The sequence below is a fragment of the Apis laboriosa genome, unplaced genomic scaffold, assembly GCF_014066325.1.
Source record: "Apis laboriosa isolate Shangri-la unplaced genomic scaffold, ASM1406632v1 scaffold70_cov154, whole genome shotgun sequence".
NCBI classification, from domain to species: Eukaryota; Metazoa; Arthropoda; class Insecta; order Hymenoptera; family Apidae; genus Apis; species Apis laboriosa.
This window is the reverse complement of record NW_025224195.1, coordinates 954,318-980,585: the sequence shown is the minus strand read 5'-3', so window position 1 is coordinate 980,585 and position 26,268 is coordinate 954,318. Positions and strand designations below refer to the sequence as shown.

The 26,268-nt window shown below is 30.7% G+C and overlaps 1 protein-coding gene and 1 long non-coding RNA gene across 4 annotated transcripts in view; both read left to right on the top strand.

Moving 5' to 3' along the window:
- Positions 1 to 2,607: 2,607 nt before the first annotated feature.
- LOC122719196 (probable serine/threonine-protein kinase dyrk2) overlaps positions 2,608 to 26,268 on the top strand; it is a 173,148-nt gene continuing 149,487 nt past the window's right edge. For 2 of the 3 annotated variants that reach the window (XM_043944814.1, XM_043944816.1), the window contains exon 1: positions 2,608 to 4,481. In XM_043944814.1, the coding sequence (XP_043800749.1) occupies positions 2,721 to 4,481 (1,761 nt within the window). In that variant the 5' untranslated portion in view covers positions 2,608 to 2,720. The remainder of the gene's footprint in view (positions 4,482 to 26,268) is intronic. The other variant, XM_043944815.1, reaches the window with a different exon arrangement.
- Positions 14,777 to 16,925, top strand: LOC122719200. Its single transcript, XR_006347535.1, has 2 exons — positions 14,777 to 15,387; positions 16,764 to 16,925. It is a non-coding gene; the product is annotated as an uncharacterized LOC122719200 (long non-coding RNA).

Here is a 26,268-nt window from a genome sequence, read left to right as displayed (position 1 = left end):
GTAAGAAACTTTCTGTTTCGTTGCAGGAAAGTCCATAGAATGTATAAATGTCACGTCATTTTAAACCAAGAAGGGTACAATCGTCGTTTGTTTGAAGTTTATATGTCCCGCCCAATAAAATCTCTAAATGACACCATGTTACTATTATGTAATCCAATACAGTCTAATGTGGTATATAATATGCAAGAACTTCGATGAAATTACAAAACGCTGATTACGCAATTTAGTGACCTTTCTCAATTTTGATTATTCAACTGCAGAATTCCAATAACTTTAAAAAAAAAAATCTAAGAAAATTATTATTTTCTGCCATCTGGAATTATCGTATAATTCAATTCACAATTAAATATATTTTTAAATTATTTCTACTCTGTTATAGTTGATCGATTTTTTTCAAAGATCCTTAGAGTCCAACTCCAAATCGAATCCATTTTTGTTTTCCATTATATATACATTATAAAATAATGTAAAATTTATCACAATTAAAATCTCATTTATGCATATATCAAACGATAATTACAATTATTAAATTGTTAAAATGAATTATTCATCAATTTATCAGGATAATCGACGTTTTAATACAAACTCATGTAAAATCATGTAAAATTTATTAATTACCATTCGAGATATTCGTGACTCGAATACTGCACTGAAAATTTGACGACCAACGTTTCTCCTATCGATATGACGTTTAACCATTAAAAGTGGCGAAATTTTTAAACAGTGTTTCGTTCGCCTTCTTTTTTAAAAGTTCTTTCAACGACGATACGATTGCATCGTTAACTCCTTGCCTTATGACGTTGATCCATACTAAATTGTGAAACTTTACGAACTAAATGCGGACGTTTCCCTTCAATTTTCGTTTTTTAATTCAAAATATAATATGGTTATTAAATTTAAGAATAAAACCGCGGTGTATATTATTTCAACAGTTTTTATTGAATAAATTTTATTGAATAAATAAAACGCTTAATTTTAATTATATAATTGATAACAAAAATCATGATTATAAATACAGTCTCGCTCAAATATAATTTTAATAAAAATTTCTTTTTCATTTCGATATATATCAATTTCGATCCTTTATTATTTTTCCATATCATAAATTATCGAATCAAATAATATTTCTTTATACTTTTTAATACTTGATTCATTGTCTCTTCAGAGTTGAATTTGGTGTGAACTGTTCCTCAAGATTTTTGAGCGGGGGTGTATATCTGATTTTTAAACGGTTATCAGACACGGTCCTTGAGCCAATGTTAATCGCGTTAATTACGGTCCAGACTACGGTTAAGTAGGAAACGATTTAGATTAATATTACAAACCAATTCACCACTGTATAGACGACCCTGATATTTTTCTTTCGTTGAGTCACTTCCCGTTTTACCCTTATGATTATTCACGAATTTATTTTACTTTATGTCCTCCAATGCTTCTTTTTAACGTAGCTGCATTGGTCTTTTAGTTGACGAGCATGTCGCTATAAATGACACACTTTTACGATGTATATATCACTCATATCTGTCACCACTGTGTAAATTATGAGTGTCTATCAATTTAGAAATCCTTCGAATATTTTTCAATCGAATTATATATATTTCTCAATTTCGAAATTTAAAATAAAATATCGAATGGAATATATTAACTTTTTGAATTTCTAAAAATTATTCTAATAATTATATTTTTCTTAAAAGAAAACTCAATAAAAGTAGTATTTTTAAATTTTCAAAATTATAATTAAAATTTACAATTACGATATGGAATAAAATTTTCAAATGGAGAATTCTCAAAGAATTTTCTTTCTTTTTCAAAAAAAAAAAAAATCGAATTTTCGAAGGACATTTAGATAGACATCCCGATGCCTGGCCTTAGGCATCGGCCACAGAACTGGCCTTCATCCTTCACCGATCTGCAATCTCAAATCTCTTTCTCTCTTTCTCTCTCTCTCTTTTTCCATTCTTCGTTCCACTTCTCCTTTTCTCTCCTCTTCGATTTTCTCAAATCCACGCGAGAAGATCATCCATCCATCGCGTATCGTTAATGTATTTCACAATCTCTTCCTTTCCATCGAAACATTCATCGTCCTTTACTCCTCCATCATCCGCCGATCATTTCATTTTTTTTTTCACGGCCGTTGCTTCACGACGCTTCGTATTTGTTGTAGACGTTTTTTTTTTTTTTTTCTTTTCTTTTCTTTCTTTCTTTTTTTTTTTTTCTTTTTCTTTTGAGTTGCTAGCCCCTATCCTGTTCCTACTTTCTGTTTCAGATTTCGTACGAACCGTCGTTGCACGGTACGAAAGGCACCGAGAGCGACGAGGATGATGTAGCCGTGCGGCGGCTGCCGATTCACGAGAATAGCATCGAGAGGATGTACACGAACGAACAACGTACACGAACAAACGAGAAGTTGTTTGTTGCACCTCGAGGCGATTCGATTCGTAGCGCGTTAGAGAATAAAAAAATCGAGACCAAAAGGATTATCACTGCCAGAGTAATAACGACGCTCGATTAAAAAAAAATCGTTCCGTCCCCAGTTCCATCCTGAGACTGACGAAAAAAAAAAAAAAAAAAAAGAAAAAAAAAGAGCAAAGAGAAGAAAGAAGGGAAAAAAGTATATCTCTCTCTCTCTCTTTTTCTCTCTCCGTTCGATCCTCTCTCTCTCTCTCTCTCTGTCCACCGCTGCTCGAGATCAAAAAGACTGAATATCAAAGAGAGGCAAGATGTTGGGAGTGAGTCAACCGGGAAATCCACCCTCGAGCCTGCGACACTCGGCGAGTTTCTCCTGTTTGCAACGCGGTACCGCGAGCGAGGGGCACAGGGCGAGGACCTCGACGCTTCTCCAACAGCCGAGCCTCCAGCTGAGCAACAGCCATCACCAATACACGCCCGGCCAGGCCGCGTCGTCCCTCCTCCAACAGTCGACGGGGACCGTTCAACATCGCATCGAGGCGTTGGAAGCCGTACAAGACGCCGGCAACGATTACGGTTTCGTGAAGTTACGCCCACGTCTGCGTAGCACGAACGCGACACTCCACTACGAGGAGGAATTGGCCGCCCAGAAGAACGCTATATGGGATAGGGACGCGTCGGCATTCAGCGACCGCGAGTGCGACGCCAATTACAGGGACCCGTCCCTCAAGATCAAGGATAACAGGGAACACTCGCCCAAGGGTGCGACGAATTCGAAGAATCAGAACCCGCTCAGAGGCGCCCTCATACTGTTCACCTCGACTTCGTCCTGGTGGAAGGCCAGGCAACGGGAGGATCAGCTGAACGCCGCGGATCATCGCTCGTTCGCCTCGACTACAGGCGTGGCGTTGACCTCTTCCGAGCGAAAGTGGTCGAGCACCTCGATGGCGTCACCCTCGAACGAAAGAAAGTGGCCCTCGGTGGTCACCTCGCCCACCAACGATCGGAAATGGTCCGTGGGCAACAACAGCAACAACAACAACAACAACGGTAATAACCCTTTGACGTCGCCGGGTAACGAGAGGAAGTGGACCACCACGAGATCGTCCGTCTCGTCGAACTCGAACTCGGGTCAACAGGACAGGAAATGGCGGTCCCTCGGCGCCCTGTTAAGGGCCCCGACCGCCACCACGCCCGCCTCGCACGCCGTCCAACACTCCTTGTCCCACAACATGAGCGTCTCGATGATCGAGGGCGACCACTTCAGGGAGGACTCGGCGCGCGGCTCAGCTTGCAAGTCGACGCGTTACCAACAGCCCACCTCGTATTCGGCTCGCGTGTCCCGCGTGAGCCGGGACATTTACAGGGAGAACGGCGGGTCGGAGTTCGGCCAGGCGGGGGGGAGATCGAAGGTGAGCCGCAGGTTGTACCAGGAGGATTGCTTGGACAGGGACACGGTGGAGGAGAGACACGTGCAGCAGGCGAGACACCAGTTCGACGAGGAGTGCAGGGGCCGCGCGAATCGGGAGAGTATCTGTAAAACTGAGCAGCAGCAGCAGCAGCAGCAACGAGAGCAGCAGGCAGTTAACGAGAGCGGTACGCGTAGCACGGCTTCGACGACGACAACGGCGAGATCGAACCGGGCTCAAAGCTTTTATCTTCTCGACGATTTCCTGCGGCCCCAGCCCCAACAGAGTAACAACAACAATAACAACAAGTGTATGCTGAACGTTTATCTGTCACCGTCGCACGCCGCGTCGAAGTCTACGTGTGGCAGTAATGGCAACGATCTGCTACACTCGGCGGCGGGTAGATCGGCCGACCAGGTGAAACACCAGGTCTCGCAGGGGAACGCGAACGTGACGAACATCACTCCGCCGCGGCGCCATAACTCTAGCTCGGATAGCCTCGAGGTCGCGACTAGCCCGCTTCCGCCGCCTGTCCCGCCTCCGCCGCCTCAGGTGACCGCAACCCGTGACAGGGAGAGGGCAGAGAATTTCAAAGAGAAGGACGTGTGCCAGTGCAAAGTGTGCTGGACCAATATGCAGCAGCAAAGATGTTTCGTAGAAGAGGTAAGTGCTGCCGTGGGGGGGAGGGGTGTAGTTGGAGGAGGAGAGAATTTCGCGCCCTCCTTTATCGCCTTCGATATTACCGTTATAATCTTCTCATCTTTATGCATCTCCCCGCGTTTATCGGTTATTCGAAGAGGATAACCTTATCCAAGAAAGGTTTCCGATTTCGAGGGAAACGAGGATGGAAGGATATTCGTTTCTGTTTAGAAACGATGCGATGAAATGATCGTTCCTTTGCTTGAGATTTGATATAATTCGTTTGATCCTTGATAATTCGATTGAGCGCAACAAATAAAATAAATGGATTTAGGGAAGAGAAGGAAATATCGTAGATCGAGGATTTTTGTGTATTTATGGAAATTTGAAATACGTTAAAATTTTTTCTCAATTAATTTTATACGTTAAAATGTATTTGAAATATATATATAGTTTCTTCGCTTATCGGCAGATGGAGCCACGTGATCATATTTGTAAATGATATACTTTCGATTTATTTTTATGATTGTATTTAATTCATTAAAAATCAAATGCAACTTTATTATAACGTTTATGAGATCAAGTATTTGCATAAAAATTCGCTGTCTAATTATAGATTAAAATTATCCTGGTGACATAGACGTTTCTGATTCTTTCAGACTTTTATAAATGTGATGTTATTCAAGTATTAAAAGATAATAAGTAATAGCTTATTGTATTAGAATATAATATTTACAACGTTACGTTAATAAAATGAACGAAATTTGATAAAATCGGCAATATATTTTTTTGTTATTTGAAAATTGGTATGGAAGATATTTGTTGATACAAAATTTCGTCCACAAAAACGAAAATATTGAGATGGAACTGATAGTACGAGGCCAATACACTTCCGCTAAGAGGAAATTTCTCCGAGGAAATATTTTCAGTCAGTTTGGAATATGCGGTCGATAAATCAAGCGACCCATGCTTTTGCTTTTCAATTTTCTGCCGGCCAACGAACCTGTGTTTCGATCCCCGCGTTGCATTTACATAATTGATATCACGGTTTATCGATCTCGTTGAAGCTTTCAAATTTTATTAAGTTGATTGTTAAAGAAAATTGATATTATCGAGTTAGGAAATAAACTAACTAAGAAAATTACAATTAAGAAAGCAATAAAAATTTGAAAATAATATTAATAACAATGTATTGAATTTTCTTTGTCAAATCAAATTTTTGAGAAATTTGAATAGTTTATTTCTTTAATAAAGAAGAATAATAATAATAAAGAAATATTCTTTAATAATAATTCTTTAATAATAAAGAAATAAATATTTCTTTAAAATTGTAAAATGTATATCATTAAAATTGTAAAATATATTCATTACTTTGTTTTCTGATTTTTATTTCAAAAGTAATAACTTAAATTGACAGAGTATAAAAAAATATTGTAATGTTTAATAATAATATCGGAGAATATTCTATACTATTATATTTATAGCCGTAATAGAAAGTATATATTGATTTAATAGGTTTTTTCGACTTAAATGTGGAGAATATCTACTTATCTTTTTTTCTATATCAATATTATTTTATTATTTCACTTTTCTTTTATTTAAACTATTTTAAACACTATTTTAAATACTACAACAAAATTATTAACGATTATTGATTAAAAATAACATCTTACCATAAAAATAAAGTTCTATTTTACAATCGTTCGTTCATCGAAAACGAATATCGTTATTCAATTTTTTACAATTTTCTTCTCATTTCTAAAGAGATAAAAACTACACATGCATTTCATAAATGCATTACAATATGAAATACCTCGCCTCAAATATAATTTATCGTACACTCTCACTTTTAAAATTTTCATAAATGAATAAATAATTTCGAACTCGCAATAATTATCCATTCTCCGCGCCAATATCGCATTATTAATAACCTATACCACCTGTCTAGACTCGTCATTAATTAAATTCGAACAGCGATTAATCGAGTGACGAATCTCAACATTTTGCAGCATTTTAACGCGAGAGAAAGAGAGAGGAAACTCTGAACGGCAATGATTTAACGATCGGATATATCGATGATACAGCTTTGGGATCACTGATTTTACGAGTTCACACGCTTCACGGGTCGAGCGATACCCCGCCGTTGCGCTTGTTGGACAAGATAAGGGACACGTGCTGTTTAGTGGCAGGGTTGATTCACCGCTAATGTTCTCTAACCCAATTTACAGGCAACAGAAAGTGCAATTGTTAATCGAATTGGTATCTCGTAGAAGGCGAAATAATTCTTTCGGTTATTCTAAATTATTCAATTCAGAATTTAATAAAAGATGGCATTATGGCGATGTTCTAATTTTTGTATTTAAAATAATTTTTTTTTTTAAAACAACTTTTTGGCAGAATATTGAAATGGACGTAGAATTTTGGAAACGTAATGATTCATATTTATCGTGAATTTTTATATTGTTTTAATGTAAAGAAAAGATGATTTTCTTATAATATTTTTAGTAAAAAAAAAAAAAAAAAGAAGAAAGTGATGATACTTATCTTGTTTGTTTGAATTGTTGTTTTATATTTTGAATTGGAAATAAAAATGATTTAGGAATAAATTAAACAGTTAATATATGTATAATATTAATGATGAATAGCTGTTTATGCATAATAGTTATGCGTAACTCGAGATCGCGAAAGTTTAATCATTACTTTAAGTTTGGAAGTTATCCAATCCAGAGAATGTTTTCTCTCTGAAAGTCTATTGTGTGAAAGTAGTCTGTTTCAGTTTACGTATGGGGCATGGAATCCTAACTAGTTAGTAGGTATCTTTGATATCGAGCCTTTTAAGGAGATCCCTCGCGTTTAGGATACGCTTTCACAGTCACTCGCTCGAACAGAATTATCATCGCGATTAAGTGAATGAATTTTCTGCGAAAGTGTAAACAAGTGGATTCTCCCTTACACTGCAAGATATATTATTGCGAATAAAGATTACAAAAAAAAAAAAAAAAGTAACAAATGAATTTAATAGCGGTTCAAAGTTCTTCTTGCAAGAAAAAAAAAATGACAAGAGCAAAATAGAAAATTTTAAATTTAATCTAACAGCGAGTAAAATTACCTCTCATTTGTTCTCACTGTTGATAATTATTCGTGAAATAAATGGAATTGTAAAAAAAAAGAGAATCTCTAAATAAATCCTATCCTCAAGAACCCGTGTGCAATCGCGTGGCTTCTCGTCTCGTTGTTAACTGTATCGAATGTTTGAATTAGGTTGCCGCCCCTGACCCCTTATTTTCGCTGCTCGTATCGAACGAGAGCCCGTTATTCTTGGGACGCAGTAGGGTACAGAGTGGCGGAGGAAGTCGTATTTCTATCCTTCCAGTATCTACTCTATTATTAGCAACCGCTGCAATGGCGGTGGACGCGGCTCGACTGGATTTCCGTTCGATTTTAAAACGCTGCCGCATCCTCGTGGCCACGGGCTTCTGTATCTCTCTCTCTCTCTTTCCCTCTCCCTTCCTCCATCTTTCTTCCTCTATCTCTTTCTCTCTCTCTCTCTTTCTACCCGTCTCCGCTCCTTTATCTTTTTCTTCTCGAACGGCCTATTCCCTCTACGTATGCCTGTCTCTAGGTAGGCCTTGTTGCGGATTTTCATCACGTAGCTGTGCGGTGGTGGAGTAATTTTTACCACGGCGCGTCAAACTCTCTCGAATGCACGAATTTGCACGGCTACGTTTTATGGCTACGTATATATAAGTTCGAGCGTAGGTGTGTACACCGTGGATCGAATAAATCGATCATCAGCTGGAATATCTTACTTCTGTTTTCAATAAAGGATTGAAGAAAAAAAGATAAAAAAAATGAAAGATGTAAATGGACTCGAGGAGAGAGATGTTAGATGTAGATCGATAAAAAGTGGAATCGCGTATGATGCGTGTTTGAAGCATTTCTTTTTTTTTTTTTTTTAAATTTTATATCATTACTAAATAAGAAAAATGTATTCCAAGCGATCGAGTTATTTACTTTCTATAATACTTTCGTTTCACTCGGTCTTTCTTACCGGACAAACAACGGTGTCGAGCCACCGACATTTAAATTGCCCGCCCCGGTATTTTTATCGATTCTCCGTGTTTTCCATTCGAGCAAGACATTGTACACAGAGTTTTAATATATATACGTGAAATATCTTTTGTAGATCGATTCAAATAAATACAAAAATTGATACACAAAAAGATCGGTTAAGACTTGTTTATTAAAATATAAGTAATTTCATATCGAAATCATTTCTATTTCCTATATATTACTCATTTTGTTTCACTTATAAGCAAACATATAATTGATAAATAACTTGATAAATAAGCCTCAATCGAAGCCTCATTTTTGTAAAAAAACTCTCGTGTTTGATTTCGCTCGATAAATATATCAACAGCTTTGTACGCAAAATTCCTCAAAATTATTTTCAAATTGTTCCAAACAATGTTCCTTTAACCATATCTCGAATAGAATTTTATGATCAGCCAAGATTCTTTCCGCTATCTCCGTCTAATTGCACGATCTCTCTCCTGTATCCTCGATATCTGAAAAAAAAAAGGAAATTTAAATCAGCAGATATAACTTAAATTTCATTTCTCCAAGCTCTTTTGTTCTCAACTTTTGTTCGTGCTCTTTGTTCGTGACGATTTCACCGGCGATGCGTAACCACGAACCGTCTCCCTTCGTTCCCCTTCCATCCTCGTTTACCCTCTGTTCTATTCCTCCTTCTTCCCCCCTCCTTTCTTACATATATATATATATATTTTTTTTTCTCTCCCTCCCCCTTTCGGTGTAATATCAAGACATCCTAGGTCAGGGACGCATAACCTACGTATCCGGTTCAAGCGGCAGCCACTTCCAGCCGATGAAAGGTGCGTAGACCGGTGCTACTAATTCGCTATCCGACTCGTTGAATTACCACGTTCCTTCATTTTTTTTTTTTTTTTCTCTTCCCATCGTTCGTTGAGAATGCGGCGTTAAATTCGCGTTGTTTCGCCTTTCTCATGGTACGCGTCAAATGCTTGAATTCGAACTACAAAAAGGGATATGAATCGATGACGAGAGAGTCAGGGAGAGGCAGATACATTTATTACAGATTTATTAGAGATTTTTTGGATTGTTGCAATGAGATCTGAGTTTGTGTCTTGCTTTTGTATTTAGGAAAAAAATTATTTTTTTTTTTATTAGTGTATAAAATATACTATGTAGGATTTCTTTGCAAATAAATGAATTATATTTAGGAGATCAATGGAAAAGGAGAGGGGTATCGTGTTTATAAAAAGTAAAAGTGTTTATAAATTTAGAGGAGAATAAATTTTACAAGTTTAGAAATGATTGAATTATCTTGATGATTATTATTTTATTTAAATTATTATTCGTTTGTTTTGTATGTGTTATTAAGAATATATTTAAGAGATAAGTATTTAGATAATGATAATAATTTGTAGAAAATAATTCTATGTAATTAAATGTGTTACCAATTTTGTTTTTAAGATCTTTTCACTTTCGTATCTCGATGATGAATAAAATGAAATATACGCAGAAGATATAAATTGTACAAGACTCGGTAAGTTTCTAAATTGAGAAATATTTATTTTGTTTGAAAACAATGTGAGATTTAATTACGTTCCTAGAGGTATTATGCCACTTATCTACTAGATATTTATTTACTTTTAATACGGAAGAAGTAATAATACGATTCATAATAGTACATTAAAACCAATATAAAAGTTATAAATTTTTGATAATAACAAATGCTTTTTTAAAAAAATTTTAAGATCTGAAAGTTATCTTTTATTAAAGATAATAAAATTGCCTAATAAAAGTGAGATTATTGGGTGATTATTGTATTTAGAAATGAATTATTAGAAATTAATTTTTAAAATATATTTAATCTTTATCTTTATTTTCAGAGAAGGCAATTTATTTATTTATTTATTTATATAGATGTGATTGTATAAAATGCGAAAAAATAAGAATTTGAGAAATGATTCGTGTCAGTTGTAGTCTTGTATTATCAAATTAGGTTGAAGTGAACTTGAATTTGATATGAGGTACGGAAATATAGACGTAACTGGATCTACCAAATTACATCTGCTGTGTTTTAGTAGGTCACTGAGAAACTTGTAATTTCAACAAACAAGAGAACCAACATAGATCTTGTATTATTCCAAAAAAATTATTTTTCCATAAAGTAAACTAATAAAATTTGTTCATAATTACTTAAACATTTTCATTTACATAATAAAATTTTAACTTGCGCCATCTCTGTAAGTACATATCTATTTATATGTTTTTCAAATTTTATTTCTTTACTCAATAATCTCTAATTTTTAAAGTCAGATATTGTAATTAATTTCAATTATTTCAATCATTTAATTATTCTAATAAAATATTATATTCTATTTCTATTAATCATAATTTCTATTATAATGATTCTCATTGGACAAACAAAATTTTTCAAAACTTTTTAAACTCGTTTTATCCATCGAAATACAATAAATATATATCTTCATTTTCATCCCTATTCTATCCCTTCAATTATATCTTCAAATTGCCTCAAGGGTAATTTCCATTGACCTTAAGTTATGAATACGTTTTCAAAATATTCAATTATCCTGAGCTCCAGACTAGTCTTTCATTTTCTGTTCCTATGCAAGACTTAATAATTCTGTTTCCATTGTCCTTTAATCTTCTATCTTCAGATGAAGAAAGAAATTACTCTCTTTTTCTTCCTTTCAGTGCAAAGGTAATAATTTTCTTTACATCATTCTCTAATTCTTTTCTATCTTTTCTTTCTCAATCAAAAATTATTTTCTTCTAATAATACTAACATAACACTTGAGACATGCTATCTTACTTGAAAACATCTCAATCTACGACGTATTATCATTGTATTTCTTTTTTATTGAGTCATATCTGATTTATTTTTATATGCCGCAAAGATTATTTTCAATGTTTTTACTATAAATAACATAGAGAGTAAAGAATAAAGAAAGAATAAAGAGAAAGAAGAAATTTTTAAATTAGACTTATCATTAATTTAAAATTTTAACCATGATATTATTCTGTTTATAAAAATATTCAATTATAAAATCAGATATTCAATATTTTTTTAAGTTTCATGGTTAAACTTTTATTACTACGAAGTTTATGAATTGCAAAGATGACATCATAATAGTAAAAACTTTAGGTATTAAAATTTTTCTTTCAAAATTAAATTTTTTAAAGATATAAAAAAAATTTCTTATTATTATAGATATACGACGGAATATTTATTTGCAATATATTTCATTCCATCACTAGCCACGTTTGACGATCCCGCTCAGTTGACTCACGATGACGTGCAAAAGCCAACGACAACTGAAGTCGAAGAAATGCTTGCGAGTACGAGAATGCGCTCAGGTATGCGGCAGTCGCGCGTTGAAAACATTCGCAGCATGGAAGTCGACCGATTGAAGAAAGATTGTTATTTTAATCTGTTTAACTCCCTATAACGTCACTCAATTCAAAAATTACGCATATATATCATACGTCTAGACAGAGCAATAATGCAACTACAAAAATGTCAGAAGATGATTGGAAAATAAAAATGTTATTAATGCAATAAGAATTTTTTATTATAAAATATCATTATTTTTAACCATAACTATCAATAATTTCATCATATTTCTTCATCAATATTTAATCTTTCATCTAACGGTACAAATCATTCACCATTGGATATCATTTTTATTTTAACAATAATTGCGTATAATCGCATCGAGATTAATTTAAAATCAAATTTCGCTCTTATTCGCACGACCGAAATTCCATTGGTCATCCATTGCGCATGTGTAATCGAATGCCCGCCAATATTATAGCAGTATTGCACACTAGTTTCTAGTGACTAGAGGGACAATACGAACGTTCCGTTGTCTTCGAGAAAAATTCCCACGGTTGCGAAAGGGAACATCGTCGTCAATCACTCGGAGTATACGCGTTTTCAATCGATCTTTGCTTTCACGATATGCTCGCAGCTGAATAATCCCCCACGTTTCGTCCGAACATATATCAAAGCATAATATCTTTATGTAGGAGTTATCTCGCGAATATTTCTTACGCCGCGGGAACATGTAACGCGTTGCTTCGTATAAAATTGAACGTTTCTAGGAAATTATTAAGAACGATTTTTAGAAGTATATATATATATAAATTGTATAAACTGTAGATAAAGAACAAATAAAGATGATTTCTTTATGTACGTTACTCAGTTAAACTAGTTGAAGGCGCAAAACATCGATTTAATATTGAGGTTATGTTTGTTATTTATTTGCTTAAGAAATTGATAGATATTTTATTTTGTTGTTTGTTCGTAAATGTTTGATTATTAAATTTTTTGTGAACAGTTATAATTTATTTCATAGGATTGAAATTATTGAAAAATTGATTGAACATCGAAGTTGATCTGAATTTTTAGATTGATAGATATATTTTATTCTGGAAATGTTTATTTTATAAATTTATACTTTTGTTAAACTTTTGTGAATGATAAATGTTATTTTCTGGTTTTATTAAAGAATTATTACATGGTAAAAATTCAACATAGAATAGATATTATACTCTGATGTTTTTTCGTTAGTGGTTTTGTTGTAGGTTATGTATGGATCATTCAAATTTAATCGTGGATATTTTTCATCCAATTAATTTTATTTATTAATTAAATAATTAATTTAATTCTTTTTCAATAATTCTCTATTTAATAGCAATTTAAATTTTATTACGTATAAAATCTTTTTCTTTTATTATTGTTGATCGTAAATATCTCTTGATGAATTATGAATTTATAATTAATTGTTTAATTATATTATTATTTATAATCAGTTGTTTTAAATAAAGTTTCAATTTTTGGTTTTCATTTGAATAATGATAAATAAACTAAACAAATGAAATAATAAAAATAGTTCATAATTAATTGATAAAATTTTATATTGTTTCATTTTCATTTATCAATAAAGGAAATATTCATAATATTTACAATCTATATTCAACACATTCAACTTGTACAAACATAAGTCAAATTCATTGCAAAAACTTATCCAACCTAACCTGTTAAAATAGATTCATTGATATTCAAATAAAAGAATATATTCAGTTACATACATTATTATTGCATCTATAAAGTATTAGTCATCTAGAATATCATTAAAAATAGTTTCATTTTTATTCAAATAATTATTATTGCTATTATATTGTTATTAGTATCAATAAATCATACATCAGAAAAATCAATATAAAAAAATATATAGTATTCTAATAATTGTTTAATATATTCTATTCTCTTTTTTTCTATTCTTATATAACTACATTGAAATAAATAAATATTGAAATTTTTTATTATAAAATTTTTTAATTACAAATAAAAATTGATCCTTACTGAACTACATATATATTAGAAAATAGTGTCTGTTTTATGAGTTATTTGATACATGTGTTTAGAAAAAAGAAAAGAAAAGAAAATAATCATATTAAAAGACTATTATAGATGAGATGAATAAAGATATGAGATACATATAATTTTTCAAATCGGAGAAAATGTATTCTTGAGGGCATCTATGAAAAGGGATTCATAGTTGAAATGGATTTTGAAACGTTCTGTAGGGCAGAAACCAAAGAAGACAGGGACCATATAAGATAGAAGGTATAAGATAGACCCCTGATGGCGATATCTCGCGGCAAGATCTTCAACCGGTCATGTCTGTCGTTGCGTCGAACCATGGTGATTTATCATTATTGAAATACGGACCATTTGAACCATCGTTGCCCACTCTGCTTGTGCACCACGATTTTCCATTTGAATAATTCGTGGTTGGAAAGTTGACTTTGTGTTTCCGCTTTTCGTTATTAGTTTCTTATTCTTCATTTTTTTCATTATTACATTTGAACCGAAATTTTAGTGATTTGTTACTTTCTTAGATTTTATTTGTTTAGGATTTAAAACTATGTAAATCCAGACATTTCATACTTTTTTTTAAAAAAATTAAATATTATAGATCTACATAAATATTACATAATATATGAATATTATTTATAAGTATGATATATTAATTAAGTATATTTAAAGATGTATATAAATATTTTTAATAAAGATAAGAAATATAATTTTAAATATTATAAAATAATATTTAAATATCATTCAACATAAATATAATATAGCATAATACAATGTGAGAAAAAAAAAAGTTTGTCTTCTAAGACGTAGTATAAATTTTGATTGCATGGATCATAAATTTTTTCCTGGCCAGACAGATGGTGCTTAACCATGAATTCAATTTTGCCCAAACCGGATCTTGAGCACGTGGTAATGTTCCGCTACAAGTAGATAACACGTTGAAACGCATTTCGCTTCCTTTCACGATCAAATCCCAATTCTTTGTTTTATATAATCATAAAAAGAAGACAAAAAATTCTTGCATAAAAATTTATGTGTTTAAACATGTGTTTAATTTTTTATATTATTAATATCTACAAGAATAATAGTGACTTAAAATAAAGAAAAAGAACATAACCTAAAAAATGGCAAATATTTCTAAGTAAATATGTCTAGAAAGTTTGATCTATATTAAACGAAGTTTTGTTTGAAAGTTTCTTCCTTTATCGTACAAAAGTTCGAAGAAGTTTCGTTAAGATTCCAAAAGTTAGGAAACGAACAATCTCTGAATTAATGAGTTGATGGTGTTGTGTAAAATTTATTTCGAAGCTTGTGAATGTTCTGTATGAAAATCGTGGTAATATGTGAATTTGCGTACCGATCGAAATATTCTTGAGGTTATCAGCCTGCTATGCATTGCAATGGGATAGCGGATGTTTTTAGAAAATAGCTCAAGTAGCTGAGAAATAGGATGGAATGTGTACTACGAAACGTAAGGTAATTTTAATTTATCAAATAATCAATTTCTGATGCTACGGATTTACAAGAACAATAAAAATATTATAAAATTATTAGAATATTATAAAAATATTGATATTTAGAAACTTTTTAATTTGAAATAAAGAACTGTATTATAATAAACATTGATAAAAAAAACAATTTTAAAATTTTCCTTGAAAATATTTAAGAATTAAATATATGAATGTTATAAAAGATGATGTACAATATACATAATTATATGTATTATATATATTATTGCATATAATGAATATAATAGATGAGAAAAAGTAATTAAATTGAATCTTATAATATAAAATTAACAAAAATATATTTAAAAATCTATTTAATAATTTTATAATTTATTATTTTATTTTCTTAAAAGAAAAAAATTTAACGATTATAATATAAGTCTGATTTTCATGTGTATAAAAAATGAAATTTGCACGCTCGTGTGAACAGTTGCTCAGTCGACAAACCATGCGGGGAAATATCCTTTTAAGATTTTTTTAAATTGCGGTCAGTGCGTTAATCATCTGATAAACGAGACTGGCCAAAGTTCCACTTGTTAAACCGCAAAAACCAGTGTCGTCCTTGTTAGACAACAGGATCACGAAAGAAAAAAAAAATAAAAAGAAATGAGTTTAGCAGCGAGAAGGGCCACGAGTCAGGCTACGACTTGTTGAGACGTGTTTAAACTTGTCGCGAATATTGTCGTATCACACAGATGGTTGAAATTTGTGGTTAGAAATCGTGTTAAGCATGTTATTAATATTTTGTTTCTTTAGAATTTATTATTTTTTTTTTTTTAATATGAATACTATAAGAATGTAATTTTTATATAGTTAAAATAATTTCTTGATAATTTTATTATATTAATTTGATTTAAATTAATATGAATATCTGATTAAAGAAAAAATGTAGAATATTATTTTTATCGATGATAAGCATTAAGCATTAGGAAATTAATATGAGTATAAAATTATTTCAAATAAAAATTTTTTCTTAAAATTAATACAGAGAAATTTATAAAAAGGATTTTTCCTTTTTTTTTTTAAATTATATTTTTTTTATTTTCATTTGAATTCTAAATATAAATTTTTATTCATTATAACGTGTGAATCATGTTACATATAATGAAATTAGTATATTGTGCATCTTTATATATAATATTAAATTATTACATATATATAATAAAATAAAATATAATAGAATTATTATATAATATATAGTATAGATATAATAGATCGTAAATTATTAAAAATAATTAATTAAATAACAAAATAGAGAATAATGACATTAATTATCATAAATCAAGGAATTTTTGGCTTTTTTCTAGTAACATGTATTTATTTTATCTACTTCCTTTTTCACAGCTATAGATGTAGCAGATTCCTGTAATGCAACTATATTATCGACACACAGATTTCTGTATTACCGACTGTATTATCACATATAATTTGCTTTTTAAACCGATAAGATGACACCACAAACAAGATATAAGAATAATTGACAAAATATACTTTTTCGCATTATAATTTGGAGGTTATCTATTCTCCGTTTGTATAAAAAACAAATCCATAATAATTAATTTAATAATTTTAGCCATAATAAATAATTTAATGTTAGAATTGAAACTTAATTTTACATTAATATTCATTAACATTAATAATTATATTAATAATATATTTATATATTATTAATTATAAATTAATTTTTTTATATGTTGTAAAGAATTTGTATATATTTATATATTTTGTTTTTTTTTAGAATCATATATTTTTAAATGCATAAATAAAATATTCAAATACAAAGAAATAAATTTCCTTTTTTAAAAAAATAAACATCTTCATTATTACTATCGTATTTTGACAAATTATAAAGCCTTGTCTTTATTCCCTTTGATTCCCCTAAGATTATGTGTCAGGCCCACATGACCATATAAAAAATCGAACGTACAGATCATAAGAGCTTATCTAAATGAAAATCGTGTGAAAAGATGCAAACAATTCATGGATCATGTTCGTATGCCCGCATGTTCGCGGAATTCCTAGCACGTGGTTGAATGTTGGGAGAAAAATGCTTTGTTTACCCCATGAAAATATAATGCTTCGTACTGAGTATTTATGTAAATCGATGGTACGTTCTGTTGATTTGCAATTGTATCTTAATTACGATCATACGGTTCGTATGCATATATATTTCTCATCGATTTATATCACCTTTTATTAAATCGATGCTCATTTAACAAGTTGAATGTCTTTTTCTATAAATTTTCAATAAATTTTTGTTATTGATATTGGAAGAATCATTGAATTTAAAATACATGAAACATATACCGATCGTATTTATCTTCTCAATCCATCTTCATTTTTTTTTATTATATCCCATTGACCAATCAAATAGTAGCACGTGGAATTTTTACACAAATTTTCATATCATGCGTCCAAGATATCTTAATTTTAAATAATGTTCCAGTTCTCGAAACATGTAAACTTTAGCTTCTAACCAATTTCACGACTTTATATCTTTTTCCATCGAATATAATATATATAGTGGGAAAAGCGTCTTTGAGCGCCTAACATTTTGCCTATAACTTGAATCTTTGACCTATGTTGCATTGTGGACTAGCCTTTAATCGTTATACCTGCCACGTACAATGCGTACCACGCACACTCTCGTTGTACAAACTAATGTACACGTAAACATGAGATGCCGTGCCACTTAATCACCGTGTCAGTCTATCCACTTGTATTGGGAATGCGGGTACAAATACGCAGTTCCTCAGGTGAGTATGTGGGTATCATGGTAAGATTTAAATTTTGGTTACAATTTGCTGTTAATTTCACTACTCTTCCTATATTTCTCCTTTTCTATTTCTCTCGCTCTTTCTTTTCTTCCTCTTTGACATATTAAATATAGCGTGAAACTGAATTTCCATTAACTGTAATGGAAATTCGTATTGTAGACAGAAATATTATTCATGACCAGTTATAAATTCGTGCAACGTTTTGTTTTCAACCGCGTCGGTGTATGCGTTTACGTTGATTTCCCGAATAAAATAGAATGTGGGTAGATTGTCTACGTTCTCTCGTTCAACGAAGACAACATATGTCTGTTTTCTTGCTGATTTCAGTTTGTTAAATTTCAACTGATGACATATCGTTGATAATATTAATTTGTCATATCTCGAAATAAAAATCTGCTTCATTTATTATAGGATTAATACAAAATTTTTCATTAAAAAAATTTTTTAATTTTTTTTAAAATAATTTTAAAATTATTTTTATATATTTTATTCATATTCTTGTAAGTCTTCGATGAAATGTTATTTATATGGATTATTATTAAAAAAATTATCTTTTTTATTTTGAATATAGAATTTAATTTAAGAATATAATATTTATGCTATGTTATTTACATTGTTATTTAAATCTTTTATTTAAAAACAAATATGATTAACCTTGATTTCTTTGAGAAAAATTGTCTAAAGAAATTTTGTGCTATATGATCCTTTGAAATCATCTATTTCACATTTATATTTTTTTTTTTTCTTAATATCAATACTACAAAAAATATTAAGATAACTTATTTCTAATAAAACATCCTCTAAATTCTTTAAATCCTTATTTTTGTATCAAAACATTTTTATTAGATTCACATTTTCATGGGTAAATTTTCAAGTTTTTCAATTTTATAAATAAACTAGTAAAATAAAAAATTAATTTATTACTTAATTTATATATGATATAATTTATATATTTTACATATAATTATTTATATATGTAACAATTATGTAAAATTAAAAATAATTAATAAATATATAAAATATTTTTATCATTTCTGTTTATTTAGCAAATGGTTCACATCATAACGATTATTCTTTCTATCTTTTCATCATTATCATGCTAATATTTTCAATTCAGATAATATTGTCTTATCAAATACTGCATTTTAGTGCCTCGTATTATGTTGTTACAGCCCACTCGCAAAATCTCCGCCCATAAATTAAAGCACCCGTTTATGAACAATACGATGCAAACGAGAAATAGGGCATTTAGTACATAACCTCAATTTCAAATTTCGCGCGAAACATCGAATCCAATTGTGATGATGTTCACGCGTAATAAACACACTTTGATCGAAAGAGCATTGAAGCAACGGCATATTTGCAGCTTCAACATGGTACAATTGATTCGAATAAATTATAATTTATGTTGCAATCACATTGATCACAATCGTCACGATAACATATTTCAATCTTCTGCATCCCATTTCATTTCGAGGAGTGCAAACTGATTTTTCTATTAATCATGATCACGATATTTTGAAATGAATATTAACTGACAGATGAGGTTAACTTTTTTATCAATTCATTTTGAACGAAACTTGTCTTCTGTTAATTACTGTAATTGACGAATATAAATAAACTATAAAACTATATGAAATATAATTTTGTAATTGCATTAATATGTTTCATTACATTGTAGTTAATCATGTTAATTTATTTCGTATTAAAATAAAATTAAAAGTTTCAGAGAAAAATGATAATTGAGGAAAATAATAATACGATAGCTATAAAAAAATAAAAATAATGTTTAATTTTTCGATATATTGAATATCTCGTGATAATTTTTAAATATTAAGTACTTAGTGACATAAATACATGAAATAGTAAAATATAAATATGAAATTAAGATTATTATTTTGTTAATTACTTTAAATGCTATATATTATGTATCATCAATAAATATATTCTCTTTGTAATTCTTTATATTTATTTAATTTAAAAATGCACCAAAATATATTAATTTTTGTACAAATAAGATAACTCCTGAATTATTAATGATAAGTATAAAACAAAAATTAAATTGATACTTAAGTGACCAATTTAGTTAGAAAAACGATGAACGAGATTTGTCGGATAAATGTATAACTACGTGACGACTAATATCTTGGGATTATAGTAATAATACGATTCAACTCGAGGTAATTTTATCTTACCTTTTCATTTCTCATTTTTTACTCGACGTTCCTTGATAATCCTCTTATGGAAGCGTAAAAATACTTCATGACGATCACAAATCAACGAGATTTTTTTGCGTAATTGTTACAAATCATGGAGCATAAGATATATAATTAATATTTAAAATTTGACACAAAATACATAATTATATTTAAAATTATTTATAAATTTTGAAGAATTTATTATATAAAATTTGTTTTAATTATATAAATAAATTCTTTTTAATAAATAATTTATCGTTAAAAAAAATATATGCAAACATAACATACATATTATATGTGTAATCATTTTAGAAAAAAATTTTTAGAAAGATAATTTCATTTCTAGAAATTTATTTTTAAATTAGTAGATATATGTATAATATACCATATATATGTATAAAATCCTATTAAATTGTATTGCTGTACTATTCGCGCCAAATATAATATCAAAATCTCAAACTATATAGCACATCAGACGATATTTGGCAAGTTGTATGCATTAAATGTCCCTATCACATTCGATATCATGGTTTAAAGTATATATATGATTATAGAACATTTAAAATTATATTAACATCTTCCTTTTTGTCCCTTATTTACACACTTATATGTATTCTTGTATAAAATTGAAATTTTTCTACTGTAAAATATATTTCTATGTTAATAATATTTTAATTTTATTGTACATAATCATAAATATCATTTAATCGCAATCAAATTTATTAAATTTATTTAATAAAGAATAAATATTTTTAATATTTTTAAAAGAACATCACATATAAACAAATTTATTTAATCGCTTTATTTTCATGAATATATTATACATATTATTAACTATAATGTCAATAAACTAACTTATTATTATAAAAATAAATATTATCATAAAAATTAAATTCAATATATTCTTTAAATATTTAATTTATCCAATTTAAATTTATATATGTTTAGCTTGTTGCACATAATCACTATAAATGAATTTACATTTATTTCTATCACAATTTCCTAAATGATTAGAATTATCCTTCTCAAACTCTAATAATGTAACACTAAATTAAATAATTTCATTATTGTCCAATAGACACTATCTTCTGATTTAATTATAATTAATTCACTTCTTGTTAATATAAAAATCTATTATTTTATATTATATTTTAACGTTTCACAAAAAACAGATAGATATCTTGAAAAAAACTGCACTGTTCGACGGTACAGTAAAGGAAACTGCTTCGTACCTAACCTCACTTATCAGACAAAGCGTAAGTGACGCCATTTTCAAGATGATCTGGCCTAGAAATGTTGCTATCTCTCTCAGATGATAGTCCAATCCATTCCTCACATTGTGGTAGGTTCAGGTAACGAGTTACATTACGCAGTGTATATATACATATATGTATATATGTATTCGGTATCCTATGCTCGATCGTTCGTTTATATATTTACATGCATTTATGTATATACATGTGTCAGGCAGGCCTATCTGTGATACACATTCGATGCACCCTGCAAGTTTTTTAATTAACATTGTTTTTATGGAGTTAGGATCGTAAAAGGCAGAATGTCACTATTGCTTAGAAATTTGAATTGATTTGGGATATATTAGAGACGATTAATTAGACAATTGTAAATTTTCAAATTTTAATACGTTTTATTTTGTTTATAAAAATATCGCAAAAAAAATGCTTTTATTATAAGTAATCGATGATGAATTTTTCTCTTAAGTCTATAATTATGTCCTGAAAGAGAATATCGAACTACATAATTCCATTGCTTCTTAATTTTTGCAAATTTACATTTCTGTTATTCGCGATCGAAATAATAATAGCCAGACGAGGCAGATGCTCATCCACAACCTGTTTATCAATAGTTTACCTGTTATACCGATAACAATGTATCGGGCAATGTAAATTCATCGGTGGTCGGTGGAATTCGTACGGGTTTCAAGCATGGTACGGCCTACTCCTATTTGCGATCATAATTACGAAGATCGTGGTGGTGGCCACAGAGATGACGTCATTAATTTGCGTTCTTCTGGCCGGATTCCAATTCACCGCCTCGAATCTCATCGTCGCCGGCATCGTTCACGGTCCGGAAGGGCTCATTTATCCTTCGGAGGAGGGTCTCACGACGAGAAAGGCTCTCTAGAGTTTGGAAAAAGTATCTCGACCATTGTGACTTTGATTGTTAACCTTTTCGCGATATAATAACGGCATTACGTAAAATTCAGAAGTGGCAAGAGAAAATAATTATTTTTTCATTATTCGAATGTATGAAATTGAAAAGAATGATTATTTTCTTGTAAAGAAACTCGTAAAAAAATTTGCTAAAAATATATTTATTTGGAAAATTGTTAAATTTTCACGAGTATGTATTCTAATATGAAAATCATAGAAAGATAAAAATTAGCTCAATATCTTTTATTTTATTGTCTCTTTATTTGTATTCAAATAAGCGACAAATTAAAAACTTTTTGTTCAATTTGATTATCATTATAAAATTTCAAGTACCATCTCTTACGAATTTTTTTAATTATTTTATGCATTTATTATAGAACTATACACAACATACAATAAATATGCAGAAAATTAAGAGTAAAATTACTGACCCAAATATTTTCCTAATAAAGCTTTCCAATTTCATTTATCTTCGCTCAAAAAACATGGAATAAAATTTACTCTGATTAAGTCTCATCGTTTATTCTTCTAAAATTAGATACTGAACTATTAATTAATTCGATTCAAAAAGTTTCTCTCTTCTAAATTGTCTTATTTTAACTAATAATAATAATAACAATAATAATAATAATAATGCAATTCAATCAGTTTAATATCCTTCATATCAAAGTATTTCAAGTCAAAAAAAATCTGAATTCCAAAACAAAGATTTTATTGACACTCGCCGGAAACTGGAAAGTGGAATTTCACTGGAATTCGTTTAATTCATCCAACATGCCGAAAGGAAGAAATTTTTCGCCTAATTGCAGCGCTGTTCAAACATTTGTTCGCAAAATAAGTTGCAAATCGTGGCTTTAACTTGAAATTTTCACCGTTTAACGGAGAATTTTCGAGAAAAGGCATCTTCCATAAGGGCCTCTGGATAGTAATAGCATAAACGTAATCCAACTTCAGCCGATCGTCTCTCGTTTCAGAGAGAAATTGTACACTCGAAAGGAAAAGGACACGTTGCGAAGAGTTGAACTATGAAGTTCATAGTTCAAGTTAATATAGCTTGGTTGGATGAAATATTCTTCCGTTATATAAAGTCATCTCAGTTTTGTCATTTATTCAGGATTTTATCCACTATAATTTCATTCGTTCTTTTCTTCTGTCTTATTATCCATTTTTTTTTTCATTGTTAACTTCACAAAGATCTTTATTTCTCTGGTTTTAGTATAATTTTTACTTCTAATCTCTGTATTTTTTTTAGTTCATTTATTTTAAATATTCTTTTGTTCAAATTTTACCAGCTTTTCTTTTCGTTCTAATAATCGTTTATCATTTTCTATACCCTTTGATCCTGATATTCTTTATTTTCCAATCTCATGAATGTACATTTCTAATTGTTTTTTTCATTTGAATATTTTTATTGGAATAATAATCGTTGGAACAACAAATAAATAACAATCGTAATAATAGTTTTGGAGAATAAAACGAGGGAACACGATTGAAGAGTTAATAATTTTCGAGCTCGTTCTTCTTAGAAAGAAACTTAAGAAACTTTTATAGAACTTCGTCGAAATATTTCGTGTTCCTTGAACGTTTAACAACATTCACCAAAGTTTATGACACGGGGAACGCGTAGAAATCGATCTTCTTTCTTCCTTGGAATTGTATTTGCATAAAAATTGGCGAGATCAGGATCAAACCAGAACCACGAATATCGATCCAACAAATTTTAATATTTATTTTTTAAATAATAATTTGAAATTTGATGATAATAAAAGATATTAAATTTTACAACATTTGTTCTCTTATTTTTGATTCTTGTTTACTCTTAATCGTTATATGAAAAATGATTTTAATAATTTTAATAATTTTTATTTTAGTTTGATACAATATAGTGTTGAGAAAAAATAATTATAACTTTATTTTAGCAATTATCAAGAAATAAATAAAAGAAAAATACATAGAAACTAAAATCCATTTTCTCAGAATAAAAAAGAGAGAACTCATACGTAATAAAATAAATCAAAAAGATCATAAAAAAGACCATTTTTCACAAAGGTCTATCCGTGAAATCAATATCTACAAAATTATTCGTTCGAATCACACAACAGATTTGCTTTCCTTTGATAACTGAGTTTTTTGTCATAAATATTTTTCCCTTCAAAGAATCCAAATGAACGAAACATCAAACTCTCGTCAAAATCTTCTTTTTTAAAAAAAAGAATAAAAACAAAGAAATCAGTTTTATATGTTCTACCATTACAATCCGCTTTGCATCCGGGAAAATTTTAATATTTTAAAGTTTTCCTTTCTATTTCATCTTTCTAATTAAAAATAAAAATTATAAAATTGTACTTTTTGTAATATGAAAAAATAAAAAAACATGAGATTTTTATCAATTTATTATTGTATATTTTACGATATATTTTTAAAATAATTCCCTATGGAATCCGAGTATTTCATAACAGATATCGTAGATACAATTTGTTTTCTTTCTTTCTTTCTCCAGAATTGTTTTATTTGAAACACACGCTATTTTTTCATATTTCCTCCGCCCAATTGAAAAATAAAATTTTTCCATATCTTTGTCAATGTTTTTCACATATCAAAATTAATATACAACATACGAAGTTTTCCCGTAATACTTCAACGATATTTATAAAATTTTATATACATTTACTGCAAAATGATATCAGACTATTATCCCTCCAAAACTTCATTTTATTCCTCCAAAAGGGAACATTTAAAGAGACAAACCTTGAACAAGAAAAATCATCTAATCATCGAACATACAAACAATATAAAATTGAGAAAAGAATAATCTAAACCCAATATAATCCAACCAATCCGTAAATCAATTTATCAATTTTCCAAACAAAGGGAATACACGTGCAATCTAAAAAACAAGAAAATACCAAACACATACATACATACACACACATATATATACATTATTCCAAACAACGATGCAAAAATAAACGATACGAGCCCTCATTCCTCGAAACTTCGAGGGGCAAAAGAAGGGGAAAAAAAGAAAAGAACTTTCTCGAGAGAATCGAAATTACGATTCGAATGCGGGCACGAGGCGCAAAGGGTTTATTACCGGCACCCGGGTCGGCCACCGAATGTAGACCACCGCCAATGTTGTCCACGATTCGTGCGTGTAGAATCAGGTGAGGCTTAGAAACAGGGCAGCTGGTTGAGAAGAGTCGAGCAAAAGGGTGGGCTCTAGCCGCCGCCACCGCGAAGGGTGGTGGGCGCGAGAAAGCAGGGAGGGGCGAGGGGCGAGGGAATGCGAACGACGGTCGCTAAAAGGAGCGGGAAAAGCGCGAGGAAGAAAGAAGGGCGAGCGTGGTGTGGCCGTGGGGGAGCGGGGGGGTAGAGAGGAGGCGAGGAGTCGCAGAGTCGGAGTCGGATTCGTTGGAAAAGGACGGGCGAGAGGGTGTGGGCAGAGGACGGGAGACGAGGAGAGCGGCGGAGGGTGGAGGGTGGAGAAGGACCTGCGCGCGAATTTCCCGCGTTCGCTCAACCTCATATTGATCCCACCCCAGTTAACTCCCCGCATCCTACTACTACTACTGGGCTGGAGGGTCGAGGAGGAGAGAGGGGTGGCGGGGTGTGTAGAAGGGCAGGACAGGGTAGGAAGGAGGTGGGTGGTTTATCGGCGTATACACAGTACGAGGGAGAGGACGGCGTAGAGGATCAGAGGAAC